Here is a 16,416-nt window from a genome sequence, read left to right as displayed (position 1 = left end):
AAGTCTTGTTCTTGAATGTCTCACCGGTAGGCGGTGCCGTATTGACGCTTAAACCCCAGGGTGAGTCGGACATGACATCCACCGACATCAACCTGTAGATGCGACTGTTTGTTTTCCGCATTCCCCAACCGTCCGCGAGCTTCAGGGCCGCGTGCACAGGCAGCGCAGCTCCCACTCGCTGCAGGATATTACAGCAGAGAGACGACAGTTCATGGGAACCCGACCTGCAAAGCCAAGCCGTCTCACTGGGTGCGTACGTTCTGTTTTAAAGACTTAGGCCTACTTATTGAATTTATCTCGATGGCTGTGTGCAAACAATGTTTCTCATTTGATTTTCCGTATTAGAGCGTACTGTCCGAAATACAGGAACATAGCAGTTTTCCCTTTTAAGCTGTGTAAGGAAATAAAGTTTTGCACAAAAACTGCAGTATCTGATGTTGCAGGCTGCTGGTAACCAGATAATGAGTCTAACGCACATTTAAACATTGAGATTATTATTATTATTATTATTATTATTATTATTATTATTATTATTATTATTATTATTAATAATAAGTATCACTAACACTAAGGCGTATTTATGTCTGCAACATTCATAAGACCATCAAAAAAACAACTTATTAAACACGTATGTTTTATCATGGTGGTGACCACTCTTCCCTTTCCTTCCCTATATTATTTTTTTAATTTTAAAGTTATCTTGAAACAAGAAAAAAGCCATACATTCATAGAGAACACAAAAATATATATATATTTAAAATAAAATGTACGGGTTATTACTATTAGCAGTGAGATTGCATTATTCTAGGGTGAGTTTTTCCCTATATCCTCATGCTAAAATCGACTTTAAATCCTTGAGAATAACTGCCCAGGTATCAGGTCCACCTCTGTGGTGTAGTTATAAAAGGTTGGGATGGCAGGTGGTGTGTTTCTAGAAGATATGCATGTTTTACTGTTTTAAAAACAACCCACTGCATGTTTTCCAAACTCTTACAAATATGACCTTAAGAAATATAAGAGGAAGTTGTGTTCAAAAGATCTGGGATAATTCTCTCGTCAGTCTAATAACATATTGTGTGTCGCTGAAATCTAGGAAAGTCATAAAGCTTTTAACTTTCTAAAGCCATCAACAGTGAAACGATTAGTCAAACATCACATTTTACAGTCGCACTGAAATATATCTGTGTTATTTCTCCGAGGCATATGGTATTCTTTGCCAGATAATTGGCAGATTTGAGTCCCTTCTGGTTCAACAGTCAAATTTAGGCTGACGGCCAATCACAGTGAGCCTTTTTTGAGGAGTCCGCAGCCATCAAAGACTGAAATGGTCTCACTTTCACTTTGGGAGCTCCGGCTGTTAGTGGCTAGTGTCTGTGTGACAGCAATTCATTAGATTTCTGTGGATCTCCCAAAGCAGACGTTCCCATTCTTTTTCCTTAAGGGATAGAAAAGGTTCTATCATTGAGAAAACTGACGACCCCTGACTAATGTTAAGTGACATGTTTTATGGATATTTCATAATATATTCATTGCATAACAATAACAGTAGTCCATTGCTCTTCTGTTGGCTCAGTAAAATACTTTGACTCACTCATAATTTCTGCATCTTCGGTGAAGTTCAGTTTTTGTTCACAAGGTGTCGCTCTAGGTTTACATTCTTGTGTGTCAAACTATTTTCTCCATATTCTCCATATATCTCTTCCGTGACATTTCCAAACCCATATTACCCATGACCACTTTCTCATCTTCTGTTTCCCTTGTGTAAACACAATGATTAGAGGGATTTTGCACACCATAGTTTTCACTCAGATACTCGTGCAGTGTTTTATTCCAATGTCTGCCCCGATTCTCATTTGTGCTAGATTTAAACTCAAAACCTTCTGGTTGTTCCATGTAAATCTCACATCTATTGGTGCGTGTAGGTAGGCAATTTGATTTTAAAATCAATCCCTGTGCTGCTTTTTAAATCAACACTCAGGGGAAATGTCTCTTCTTAGTCCACACCCATCGTTTGACTGTATTATTTGACTACATATTGTGCCTTGTATTAGTCAGATCCATCAACATTGTTCCTAATCGCATACACCCATTTACCCCCCACTTCTTTTGTGCTCTCAGGACGATGGATGTACGGATGAATGGATGGAGGGGTGGATGGATGATGGATGTACGGATGAATGGATGGATGTACTGTATTGTACTGTGCAGGGAAACACTGTACTTTATCGGTACTTTGTCCTACACACTTATTTCACAATATAGAAACAATAGGTCTTATATGCTTTGGCCTAAACATAAATAAAACAATCATTAAAAACCCAGTTTTAGCCATTTGCACATGGTGGGAAATATTAGTGTGACACATCAAAGGCTCTCTGCTCGTGTGAAGGAGAACAGCTTCTTACAAGGACTAGATAAATAAATGTTCCCAGAGTGATGACAGTGATACTCTGTGTTACAGAGGGATTTTGCCCAGATATGAACACAGGTGTGCCTTGAGGTTTTGGCTTGGTCTTTGGTGTGCCTTGGCCACAGAAAGTTTAGGAACCCCTGCATTAGACACGTGTGCAAAGTACTTACAGGTTTTTAATTGAAATTTAAATACAATGAGGTAGAGTTTGAGTTTAAAGATGTGCAAATTGTACAGGGTTATTGGAAAAAGCTTTTGGCGGGAAAGATTTCCTGTATGGGTCCTTGTGCCAGCGGAGCTGAATCAGTCTGTTAGAGAAAGAGTTTAATTTGTGCAAGTAGTATGATCAGTCTTGAGTCATGAATGTGGAATTGTTTTCCTTCTCTGTGTTGTAGGATGCCTTTTCCTTGTTTGAAGATGATGGTGGCTCCCTTTGCAGTAGCTGCTCTTACAGAAAAGATAACCTGTTAGCAGAGTTGGATTGTACAGTGATTCTGCCGTGCATACCCAATACTAGACCAACAATAATTACAGAGGAATACGCAGGCAGTGGGGCATCAGCATACCTGTCAACATTGGAATTACAAAATAAGGGAAGTCTTTTTGCCTTATCACACATGAAGTCATTGACAGTGTGTGTGTTTGTGCCTCGTGCTTGTGCTTGGACGATTGTTCATGCTGGCGAACATCTCTTATTCCGCCGTGTGTGATGCTAACATCTGAATGGCACACTTTACAAAAAGCACGAGTTTGCCCGACTCTGCTTTTATTAAATAAGGGAAGGTCTCCTCCCATTTGTTCAGGTACTTCCATAAAGTCTTAACTTGTTTGGCAGGTACAACTGCGTCTCCATCTATCTCCCGTTCACTGTGACTCTCATCATATGTTCTCGTCTTCTTCTTCTGTGGTATTGTTCCTGTTTTCTTCTTCTGTGTGTTTACTGGCGGATAACGTTTTTCAGCTAAAGTTAAACATAATACTGCCACCTGCTGTACCGGAGGCCACTTTACACTTTTTTTAATTAGGCCTTTTTAAATTTATATTTGAAAGGTTAAAAATACAGGATAATTACGGGAAAATATGCAAACAGGAGAAAAACGGGATGGAAGTAAAAATATGGGATAATCCCGGGAAAAACGGGAGGGTGGACAGATGCGACATCAGTCTGCTCTTGAAAGAGGGAGAACCTTTATTGACAAATGCCACCTGTAACGATACAAAACGAAGTCTGCAACATGTTCAAGCCAGTACAAAAAGCACATCTTTATACTGGGTCCTTTCTTATTGTATCATATGTGGAAGTCGGACGCAATGGGAGAAGTTGGTTACACACAGCTGATGTCATGCTGGTTGAGTGGTGTGATAAAGTCATTTAGGGATGCGTCATCAGGGAGGGACGGAAATTGGGATAACATGCAAGGACGAAACAACTATTTGCATATTTCTAAAAGGGGATGAGTGGAATAAAACATTTTTGCAATAATGCAAATGTGTAAAATAGTTGATAAAGAGCTATTGATTGTGGGGGGTGGGAAGGCCTCCATCTTTAGTTAAATTAGGGCTTCATTTATGGTCTTGTATTATTGCAGCCAATATTAAAACTCCTCAGGTTCACAGCCAAACAGTAGAACCTGAAATGAGGAAGTGCTACACCGACATGAGATCTAATGTCATCTAGGGAGCTTGTTTCTCAGAAAGGCTTGTATGAATTGTTATCTCGGTAGTCTTGGTAACGAATGTACAGAAGAAAAGGTAGAAATACATTCAAATATTATAAAGACAGAATTATTTCAAGCGGCAAAATCAAGGTGTTGGAGTGATCCATGAGCAAAGAGTTCTACTTTATCAACTGTATGTCGATGCAACTTTGTTTTTATATTTACTCATAAACCAGTATATATATATATATATATATATATATATATATATATATATATATATATATATATATATATATATATATATATATATATATATATATATATATATATATATATATATATATATATATAAAACTATACTTATTCAGACTTCATGTTGTACTTTTGTCCCCAGTCACTGCTCAGGAAACTCAGTAACTCTATACTCAGCTGTCACTCAAAATCTGTAAACATGTTTAATGAAAAACGTGACTTGGACACCCATTATTGTAAAATACCGCTGAGCTAAGGATTAATCTCTGGGGAGATTAGTGGGTGGCATCTTTTCCCTGTAATGAAATTGTAAACTTTAGTCTTCACCTGTACACAGTGTGCACCAAAGAAAGAATGCTATTAGTAGTATTATCTTCTTTTCTGTTAAGTGCTCTGAAGCGATGTCCCCCTTACATTACTTCTGCAGCAGTAAGATTACATTAATTCTACGGTAAGTTTTTCCCTATATCCTAATGCTAAAATCGACTCTAAATCTACATTTAAAGTCTTTACAGTGAACTGGATGATACATGCAGGGCACATTGTGTTCCATTGGACTGAATCTACCACGTCAGTTTTAAAAGCCAGTTATTTTACCTTTTGTGCACTAAATATTTCACTTATTCAGTATTTTCTTTTGCCGCAGACTCGCAGTAATGGTATTATTTTTTGCTTTTGGAGGTATTGAAAGTCCCTAAAAACCATAATGTGTAGTAATATGTTACTTCTGACATGTTACTGTTACTCATACTCAGTTCCATCTTTGGTGTTATGTAGAGTTTGGAGGACCATGACTTGAAGTTGGCTGTTAAACAGCAGCGGACTAACAAAGGACCAGGGGACTGAAGTGAAGCAACATGGCAGTCTTCAAGCCTGAAAATGTGGAAGACTTCTATGAGATTGGCGAAGTTCTGGGAAGGTATGGATAAATCAAGCTGTATAAAAACAATGCAGTCCTTTACAGATGTGTTTCTTCTGTTTCTCAACATGTCTGTCGGAGATGGTGCATCTTTGACTCAAGTAAAAAAACAAAGATTCTTTATCTCTAACTCTGTTTACTGTGAATTATGTCCTTGCCCCATCCAGTGGGCATTTTGCTCAGGTCCGACAGGTTCGTGAGCGGGCCACTGGGACTTGTTGGGCAGGCAAGTTCCTGAAGATTCGTAAGAACACGTGCAGCCGTCTGGGCCTGGACAGGAGCAGTTTGGAGCAGGAGGTGGAGATCCTCCAAGCTGTTCAACATCCAAACATTGTTACTCTCAAAGACGTTTTTGAGAGCCGAGCTGAGGTGGTGCTCATTCTGGAGCTGTGAGTGTGTGTGTGTGTGTGTGTGTGTGTGTGTGTGTGTGTGTGTGTGTGTGTGTGTGTGTACTGCCAGCCAGTCTAACCAGTCCATTTGACCACCATTCTGAATTTGGTTTTCCCTCCAGTCTTATCTTATCAGTAGGAAACACTAGCAGCGCCACTTACATTCTTTTTCCAAGGTGCTTCAGAGGTCACTCTCCTGTCGCTCCTGCCAATACTAAGCTAACTACAACCTGCATGCTGCGTAGACTGATGATGACGTTGCTGTAATTTAGCAGTAAGCATCACTGACTAAACTAAACAAAGTAAAAAATAAATAAATAAATGGAGTTACAGTACCGTGAATCTTTCGCTGTAGCTGTACTGTTCGATTTTTCTATTTGGCTGACCTTTCAACCGGATGTTGTGACGTCTTTGGACCGAAAGGTAGAAGCAAGTCCTGTAGAGCTTGACTGCTTAAGTCGTGTCACATGACTGTGCGCTTTCTGCATTTAAAAAAGTTGCAATTTGGTGCCCCCGAAAAAACAGGAACGTCGCAACGATTGTGTACCATAACGGCGGCACCTTCCGTGCCTCTACATTGACAACAATGGATTTGAGAGCGCAAAAAACGTGCCACGTGTCCAGGCCCTTAGGGTCTAGATGGAAATGATTGTTTACTATATATTCAAACCATTCCCACAATTGTGAATACTTCTAAACATTATACAATAATGTACAAAAATACACAAAAGCAATACACACAACTAAGTTTACAGAAGAGGTACGGTTCTCTGTGAAGTACTTTGTCCCTGTCCTGCACAGCGGGTGGACAAAAATAAGAGGAACACTTCTGTTTGACATTTCAGTGTTAGTGGAGGGGAGCTGTTTGACTTCATTGCTGAGAAGGAGAACCTGCTGGAGAGTGAGGCTATTGAGTTCATGAAGCAGATCCTGGAGGGGCTGGGATTCTTGCACAGCAAAAACATCGCCCACTTTGACCTCAAGGTACCAGTAAACTGATGCCAATGACTTCTCTGCTGATGATGTTTGGAAACACAGCTGTGAACTTAACATTATTCTCTGTATTCAGCCAGAAAACATCATGTTGTCAGACAAAGCGGCACCACACCCCAACATCAAACTCATCGACTTTGGCCTCGCCCACCGTTTTCATCAGGGGGAGGAGTACAGAAGCACAAGTGGCACCCCGCAGTACATCGGTGAGAATGACTCGTCCTTCATCTTGCATCTTTTACATGCACCAACCTTTTATTTACTGCACCATTTGGTGTATTTGTCTTTCTTTTTGACACAAAAATAAATCTGAAATAATTCCAACATGGGCCGCTGCAACATTTGTTTGTGAGCTTAATATGAGGAAATCCTCAATGTGTTGTAAAGTCATTTGCGCTCACTTTCCCTGTACAGTTAAATAAATTAATAATGTTAGTGATCGGGTCGTCCTTAACCAGACTGTGTTGTTGATGATGATGATGATGATAATAATAAACTTTATTTCTTTAGTGCCTTTCAAACAAGAGATACAAGGTGCTTCACAGAAAACCACACTATAAAATATAGATTTAAACATAATACACAGAAAAGGGTTAGGGTTAGGGTTAGGGTTAACAACACACATGGTGGTTGCCCTGTGAGTCGATAACAACAGGTTCAATTCCTGGTGGTCCATTCCCCAAATGTGTGATGTGTGTTGTACTGCTGAGATCTGATAGAAAAGATCTCCTTTATACCACACCAAGATCCCCCGATGTTCTGCCCTTGGGTATGTTTATTTTATTTTATAGAGGGCACCATGACTTCATTATATCCTGGAGGACAGTGAGTGAGCACGTCATCTTGACACTATGGTTCTGGTAATATCTTTGAAATCCATGGAGGCATGTACTATTTTCACTAATATGATCCTGGGCTGGTGATGGGAGGAAGGGGTCTGGGATGGTCTATAAAACTTCTAGTAGAGGAGGGGTTGGAAGGACTTCATCCCAGGGCCATGTCTTTGAGGGTCTATATCTCCACCCTTTCTCTGTGTGGAGGTCCCAGGTGCCTCCTCTTTTGTTCTCCATACTAATGTCATGGATGACATGAGGAGAGGTGTCTGTCCTAGGCAGCAGGGTGGAGACCACAATGTGGGTGTCAGGGAATTCTTTACTGGCCTGCTCCTCCATCTTCCTCACTGCCTCAGCTGTGTCCCTTCGGAGGCTGTGCAGGTCATTTGTTGCCGTCCTTTCACGTCTGTCTGTCGGTCTGTCTGACTGACTGACTGTCTTGCTCTGACAGTTTAATTCAATTCAATATGATTTATTAGCATGAATGTAACAGGGATAATAGTGTCTCTCTCTCTGTCTCTCTCTCTCAGCCCCTGAGGTGATGAACAGTGAACCTCTGAGCACAGCAGGAGATATGTGGTGAGCATTGTGCCGCGGATGGCACATTTTCACATCTCCAACAGAAATTGTTGTCATGATTGCACACACACAGACATTTTCTGCACTATATTCCGTATCTCATCACTGCTCTTCCTCTATATAAGGGAGAGTCAATTCTTCTGTTAGACATGTTGGGGCCTGAGTGTCAGCAGTCTGTCTGTTTACATTTTGATCACACTGAGAGACTGAGGGAATGTCCAGACAGACATTTGTCTTCAGTTTAACGTTTAAGCCTCATGACTGCCTGCATCTTGTATTTCTTTCTCCTGCAGGAGCATCGGAGTAATTACCTACATACTGTAAGTTGTAAATGTTTGTGTGTTTGGTGCTTGTAGGCATTACATTTGTTGTTACACACTGATGGCTCATATGGAAGCATCTGCTGTCTGACTATTTAATGCTATGTGAATTCAGCCACAACGGTCTGTAGACCACATTTAGTGGTTGGTAGATCTTTTACCATCATGTGTATTATATACCTTGAGCTCTTATAACGGGTGGAATGACATAACACGTCATGTGTGTTGATGGGTAGAGATGTGGACATGTTGTAGTCTCACTCCTGCACTCTGTCCTCAGATTGAGCGGGTTGTCACCATTCCAAGGTGAGACTGATGCAGAGACTCTGAGAAACATCAGTGTCATGAACTACGAGTTTGCTGCACAGTATTTCAGCATGACCAGCTCCATGGCCAAAGACTTCATCCAGAAACTCTTGGTGAAAAATCTCAAGTATGTAGTATAGGTACAGTATTTATCATGGGTCATTTAACATCAGATGTATTCCTCTATTATAGCTTAAAGCAACGTTGTTGGAATAACCAGCCCATGGCATCACTTTAACGCACCGGCTAGGTGGGTAAAACCTAAACCAAGTGTGATGATTACCAATATAATAATAATAATAATAATCAGTTTCTATAAAGTAATCTAGCTGCACTATAACAACAGGATTACTTTACAAATTAATTTATTAATCCACAAATATGTATAATGTTTCTTTGAATGACATTCAAATGGGCAACACAAATAATTGTAAAATAATCTAAAAATAATTATAGTAATTCATCAATGAATCAGTCAAAGAAAAGTGATCTATGAACAACAACTTAAAGGCAAATCATTATTTAACATGGATACTGGGCTCCCAAAGGGGCGCTTAACCAACGTTTAGCTTGGTTTATTGATAACTTCTTAAATTATGTATTTATTATTAATTTGTAAAATATTGTATTAATTGCAGTCTTTATTGACCAATTACATATCAATTAATTGAATCCTATCCTTGTGTTTTGTGATTTTCTGTTTGCAGAAGAGTGGCAACATGTTTTTATAAGTAAAGATGACTTCTTGTTACTTAATACTGCTTCCCTGTCTGTTTGGCATGACTTGTGTGTTTTGCAGTGATAGAATGACAGCAGAGGAGTGTCTGCTCCATCCATGGATTAAGGTTACTACAAGTCTTCTACTAGTTTAAGGCCCACACAGCTGCTTCAGTGGTTTACTGCATCATGCTGCTGAATGTTGAGTGTTGCTTTTAATGACTCCACATGCTGTTGTCTGTTTCAGCCCATCACACGCAAACAGGTGGCCAAAAGGAATCGATCGTCAATCAATATGAAGAACTTTAAGAAGTTCAACGCTAGAAGGAAATGGAAGGTGAGTCTGGATATGTATGCCAAACTAACATGTAAGTATAGTATAATAGTAAAATAGTAAATGGACTGCTTTTATATAGTGCTTTTCCAATCTTTACGATCACTCAAAGCGCTTTACAACATTCAGTCAGAGGCTCCATACAAGGTGCACGTCAGCTGTAACAGCCTGGATACATCATTCATATCTAAATCTTCTGAAACAACACCAGCATTGAGCTGTAAACTGTGGGCTTTCTGACACTGGTGAGCTGTTCTGAAAGAGTCACTGTTCATACATGGAGACAGCAGCAGACGAGCACATATCCAAACCCAGTCCAGATTTAAGGACTGTAAGAACTTTATTTTCTGGTGGATAAAGAAGGACTTTTGCTTGTAAGTATTGTGGTTGTACTGTTGGCTAAACACTGTAAAACATTGTTTTTTCACCCCGCTGCCCCCTGTCCTAGATGTCCTATAACATGGTGTGGATGTGTAACCGACTGGTCCGGTTGAAGCTGCTGTGTAAGGGCAGCTCAGATCCAGATCCTCTACAGGTGAGACCTGTAGACCTTTACCTTACAAGGTATGATGCAATATTGTGTTAAAACTGGAAAAAAGATAGCGGTCAAAAGAAAATAAGGGCTCCTTGCTCACACCCTTTGTGTCACAATCTGCTAACAAGCACACAGACACACCCGCACACAGACACACCCGCACACAGACACACCCGCACACAGACACACCCGCACACAGACACACCGACACACCCGCACACAGACACACCCGCACACAGACACACCCGCACACAGACACACCCGCACACAGACACACCCGCACACAGACAGACACACCCGCACACAGACAGACACACCCGCACACAGACAGACACACCCGTACGCACACAGACACACCCGCACACACACAGACACACCCGCACACAGACACACACACCCGCACGCATACAGACACACCCGCACGCACACAGACACACCCGCACGCACCCGCACGCGCACACAGACACACCCGCACACAGACACACCCGCACACAGACACACCCGCACACAGGCACACACACAGTTACCATCAGTGAATGAGTGACAGGCCTGCAACTTAATTACATCTCTTGTGTCTGGTACTGCCAAATCTGAGACCCTAATCGAGGCGTAGATTTTCTTCTTCAAACTGGTCAGCTGATGAACATGAGAGGCCAGAGGGAGGTGGCTAATAAACTGACAACAGACGACAGTTAACTTTGTACAGGTACCATCAGCATGCTGTCTGAGAGGAGAGGTTGTGGAGGAATGTTTTGAATGTACCATGAGTGGTGTTAGCGCCATTCTCCTCTGGTCAGCCACAGAAGAACCAAGAAAAAGACCCAGTACGTCTCAGCCTTCTAGAGGCACTCTGCTAAACTCTGGCACCTTCCACTCCTCACACAGCCCTGTTCAGTGTGTCTCTGCAGAGAGATAACACAGTGAATTTGCCTTTTGAAAATAATTTATAATACTTCAACAGAAACGTCCCGGGCCGGTCAGGTTCAGGCCTGGTTGCTAAACTCCAGTTCTGACTAAGTGTAAACTAAAATGAGTGATATTGGGCTATATAAATACATAAAAATTTTGATTTGATTTGATTTTAAAACATAGATCACCTATTACTTCATTCTTCGCATGTGATATAATGCTACTAAATACTATTTTATTTTCCATTTTTAATACCATATATAAAGTATATACTGTATGTATATATACCATGTATATTTGATTGTTTATTTTGTGTCAAATAATGAATTTAACACAAACAGGGCTGAAAAGAGACAGAAACTGTGTGACAGCTAAGCAAAACCAGAAGCCTCTTTTAAAAGGTTTACTTTAAAAGTTGGAGTCCTGTTAACATGAATGAGTAGTTAAGTTTAGATGGTCTTATTCAAATCCACACTGTAACCTTTACAACAAATGTTTCTGTCATCCAAAAGTGTGCTTCAGATTTAAATGCAGCTCATCCTTTTCCTCCAGAGACAATGTGAAAGCGACGCTGAGGACGCAGAAAGCAAGCCTGCCTCTCTGCTGCGTCGAAGACTCAGCAGCAGTTCATAGAGCTGAGCAGAAGAAGGGGACTGATGCATATTGTAAAGTGTTACAGACTCTCACAAGCACTGAAGAGGATCTGTTCATGACAGACCTTCAGTGGACAGTCCAGCTGAGCTGCTTTCAGCTCGTTGTCACCGAGCGTTCATGCTGTAATGATGCTTGGTGTAGCTTATACAACAATTCTTTTATGTCCATGTCTTCCATGACTTTTACATGAATGTTTTTCTCATCAGCCAAATGCAAATACAAGGTTTGTTCTTGTTTGAAATGTCCTGTGATATGTGATGGAAGCAACATCAGGAGCAGTAAAAATATATTACAAAACTGTTTCACTAAAGTTTAGCTAAAAGCACAACTGTGACAGAAGATGTGACAAACGTCAGGTTAGACAGTAAAATGGTCTGTACTGCGAAGGATTTGGGGTTAGCGAGGTAGCTTCAGGGTTCACCCGGCTGGGTTTTCAGTCCTACGACAGTCATTTTTATTGAAAAAAAATTAAAATACATTTCCCCTGGTTTTTGTTTTTAAACAGATATTGCACAGTAAAAGAAAACATAAAAGTGAAAACATCAACGATTGAAAAAAAAAAAAAAAAAAGAGTAATTAAAACCTTCATTAGAAAAGGAAAAAAAAAAAAATATATATATATATTTTTTTTTTAATATATATATATATTTTTTTTATATATATCTCTCTCTCTCTCTATCATCATACATGTCCTCAAGGGGATGAATAAAGTGTCATGTTCTTTTCCATAATAATACACAAATTATAGTCTTGTGCCTGTTATTATAAACCATTTAAATGACACATTTACAGTCAGGTGTTAGGGTTTTTAGGGTTTTTTCGGCTCTTTCCTTTATTTGGCAGCTGCAAGTGTGTTGCTTTAGTCTGGATTATGTGTTCTTCGTATTTGTTTATTCTTCATTTGTAAAATATACTTCTCTGCTGACCGTACCCGTGTTCCTGTTGGTGATTGGTCATCAACCCTGGGTTGATTTACCGAGTTAATAACCACCGTCGTAGGACCGTTTAGCGGGGTTGCGATTGTTAGGGTTAGTGAAGCCAGATAACAAAGATATCCTGAGTATGTTGAACTCGCTTCGTAGTTCAGGCCTCAGGTCTCTTGACTTTCTGCTTGTTTGCAACCTGTCATCAGCATCTATCACAAACTCCCTCCAGCTTCAAGTTCACTGTACTCATCAACGTTTTAGTCCCATCATCTGACCGCTCATGTTTCCTACCACGGTGGTATTTGTAGACGTCTATGTGTTGTGTTGCAGTAGTTCCTCCCCGCCCTGTCTGTAATACCACTTGTTCCTCTTGAGGTGATAGTGAGTCACCGGAGCTCCAGTTTTGATGCTTTGTTTATTGGATTAAATCCAAAGTGGCAGAAACGAGAAAACGACATCTTTTGGTTTCACACTGAGGTTTGAGCTGAGGGGTGTGTGAGACAAAGGTGGAGGCCATTTTCTCGTTTCTGCCACTTTTGGATTTAATCCAATAAACAAACTATCAAAAGGTACACGGAGTATACAGTTCACACGCTGTAATCTGGACCTCATGAAAAATAAATGAGTCCTGCTCTAGTGAGTATTTTCGGCAGCAGGATGATATATTGGACGATGTACGGTATATTGGATTTAATAAAATACAGTGGTTTTGTTTGTGGTTGTCAGTGTGGCTCTGTCTGTTTTCTGAAAATGCATTCCCTGCATACAATGTATACAGGGAATATAAAAAGTCTTATGAAATTGCAGGTTTTTGAAAGACAGAAATAACAAGGTAAATGTCAGACTTGTTCCATCTTTAATGTGATCTTCCAACAAACAAAAATAAAAGTAATTATTTGGACATTTTTAAAAACTACAACACCCTGATTGCATAAGTCTGCACACCCCACCCAACTAATACTTTGTGGAAGCACCTTTCTACAGCAGCAAGTCTATTAACTTTGCACATCGAGACTTTGGAATTGTATCCCTCTCTTCTTTGCAGAGAAGTTCAAGTTCTTTCAAATAGCGAGGGGATCTCCTCTGTACGCCTCTCTTTAGGTCATTCCACATGTTTTCGATGGGATGGAGGTCCGGGCTCTGACTGGGACATTCCAAGACTTTGACTTTCCTTCGACTTGGACGTGTGCTTTCGGTCATTGTCATGTTGGAACGTGAAATTAATCTTCAGCTTTCTGACAGAGACCAGCAGGTTTTGTGCCAGAATATCTTGATATTTGGAGCTATTCATTATCCCGTCTATCTGGACAAGAGCCCTTCAGCCAGCTGAAGAGAAGCAGCCCCAAAGCATGATGCTACCACCACCACGCTTCACAGGTGCGATGTTGTTCCTTGGACGATGAGCTGTATTGGCTTTGCCCCAAACATATCTTTAAGGCCTAAAGGTTCAACCTTTGTCTCGTCAGAGCACAACACATGTTCCCACATGTATTGGGGTGACTCAAACGGGCTTTGATATTTATTTTTGTAAGAAAGGGCTCCCGTCTTGCCACCCGGTACCACCACAGTACATGTAATGCCTTCGATATTCTTTTATATCCCTCTCCTGATTTGTACTTTTCAATATTTAGATCTGGCTGTTTCTTTGGTAACTCTTTGCGGTCCATGGCTCCCCCAGTAGGATGCAACACCAAACATTCAAGCAAAACACTACAGCAACAGCTGACTTTACTCTGGATTTAATCAGAATCACTCTCATTGATGGCAGGTGTATGCTATTTACCTCCACGCATGATTTTTAATGTGGTTAAATAACTTTCAACACAGCAAGAGCCCCCATTATGAGGGTGTGCAGACTTATGCAATCAGGGTGTTGTGTTTCTTTCTTTTTTTAATGTTACGTTGTTGTTATTTCTGTCTTTACGTTTCAAAAACCTGCAATTTCATAAGGATGTGTAGACTTTTTATATCCACTGTGTAGTTCAGTTCATTTCAATTGTTTACTGAAAAGGTTTTTCATCAAATACAAAACAAATTGAACAAAATACTTTAAACATACGACACAAGAATGATAAGCACGGTAAGCATGTCAAAGACCAGTGTGCTCTCAAAGCTCCGTAGCTTCAAACAAATGATCAGCGTGTAGTACCTTTAACCATCAGACGTCAGGGCTGCACTCGTTACTGGGCTGTATTTAGCATGCTGCAATGAAACGAGTCAAATACAGTAAAATATCAATTGTTTATGACTATTTCTCTATTGTATAAATGATAATTAAGTTATTCATGATTTATTGGTTTTGGTCTTTCCCTGAGAAATATAGAAACCCACAAGACCTATCCTTTAAAATAAGCTTTAACTATTTGACACAATGAATCAATTATCAACTCATTCATAGACGAACAGTTTCAGCTTTAATGGGCTTGTTAGAGATAAAGAAGGTTTAGAGTCTGCCTGTGTTTATTTAAACATTGCTCACCTCTTTCAGCTTGTCAGTCAGGATCTTGAGCTCTTCCTCATACTTGTCCTCCTTTTGAGAGTACTGTGACGAGAAACAACTTTATTCAGATGCTGATTTATGTGAAGACGATTCAGCATTCAGGACTCAACTATTCCCGTGCACCTGAACACAGAGAGTCACAGCTGTGCCCCGACAATAATCCCCTCAGTCAAAGTGACTCATCATCTGTATACTCTTTATAGAGCACAATAGGATAGCACTTCTTGTATTGTTCCACTTTCCCTTTGCATGCACAGTGAGAGAAGCATGCTCTGTGATTCAGAGTTCTGTCACTACCTTCTCAGCCTGGGCCTCCAGAGACTTCAGGTTATTGGTGACGTTCTTCGGTGCTACCATTGTTGCTTTAACATCACAGGAGTCAAGACTGAATGAATGAAGAAAGTTGTTTGTGGTCCGTCTAGTTTTTTAACTAGATGATCAGAAAACAAATCATTGACTTACCGTAGAGTGTTGAACTTGAGTTTAATCTGTGATCTGTCTTCACTCCGGTATGAAACTCCAGTGATGTTGAGATGATCAGCTGCAGTCCACTCAATAACTGTTATCCAATAAGGAGGCGTGAAAAAAAATAACTGTTCATAGTGTCAACCCACTCTCAAACATGCCTACTATAACACTGGGGCTCCAGTGCTGCCATCCCGTACATCCACAGGAGACACGTTACTTCAGGAGCGATCAGATGGATTCTTTGAGGGCTTTTGTTTTGAACTTTTATGAAAACATATTCATACCCAAATGATGTGTCTTTAACAACCACAGTGAAGCACTGCAGACACAGGCTATCACAGAAGCCAACTAATAATGTGTTTGAACTGTTATTATAAAATGTGAACATTAGCCTATTGTTATTCATTATTCATTCTTATATTTCATTCGTTGAATGCTGATGAGACAACAATGCATTTTTATCTGTTTATTAAAACGTATGCCATAAATCCTTTTCCCAAAGGTTCATGAATATAGCTTTTGCTTTGCAAGTGCTTCCGAGAGGTGTGGATTGAACTTTATGATCATTTTGGAGGCTGTAGTTTGTATTAATCGTGCTACACTGAGAAGTGGCAAATGGCTGCATTCACACACTCACACACACACACACACACACACACACACACACACCTGAGTGTATAACAAAAGCAGCCATGGACACAGACGCCGTAA

At 40.3% G+C, this 16,416-nt stretch overlaps 1 protein-coding gene across 3 annotated transcripts; it reads left to right on the top strand.

The window, feature by feature from the left end:
* LOC115015696 (death-associated protein kinase 2) lies at positions 1-12,363 on the top strand. Of its 3 annotated transcripts, XM_029443219.1 has the most exons (13): positions 1-249; positions 5,101-5,242; positions 5,410-5,631; positions 6,477-6,615; positions 6,701-6,830; positions 7,988-8,036; positions 8,330-8,356; positions 8,637-8,789; positions 9,462-9,507; positions 9,627-9,716; positions 10,162-10,248; positions 10,955-11,072; positions 11,710-12,363. In XM_029443219.1, exons 2-13 carry the CDS (start codon positions 5,181-5,183, stop codon positions 11,718-11,720), a joined length of 1,134 nt encoding a protein of 377 aa, XP_029299079.1. In that variant the 5' UTR covers positions 1-249; positions 5,101-5,180; the 3' UTR covers positions 11,721-12,363. The 3 variants fall into 3 exon arrangements, with proteins under 3 accessions (XP_029299079.1, XP_029299081.1, XP_029299080.1); XM_029443221.1 differs by lacking the exons at positions 10,955-11,072; positions 11,710-12,363 and adding an exon at positions 10,844-10,895 and having other exon boundaries at positions 3-249; XM_029443220.1 differs by lacking the exon at positions 10,955-11,072 and having other exon boundaries at positions 4-249.
* The last annotated feature ends 4,053 nt before the right edge of the window (positions 12,364-16,416 follow it).

Source organism: Cottoperca gobio, chromosome 11 (assembly GCF_900634415.1).
Source record: "Cottoperca gobio chromosome 11, fCotGob3.1, whole genome shotgun sequence".
NCBI lineage: Eukaryota > Metazoa > Chordata > Actinopteri > Perciformes > Bovichtidae > Cottoperca > Cottoperca gobio.
Note: the sequence above shows the minus strand (reverse complement) of the source record. Positions and strands in the feature narration are given on the sequence as shown.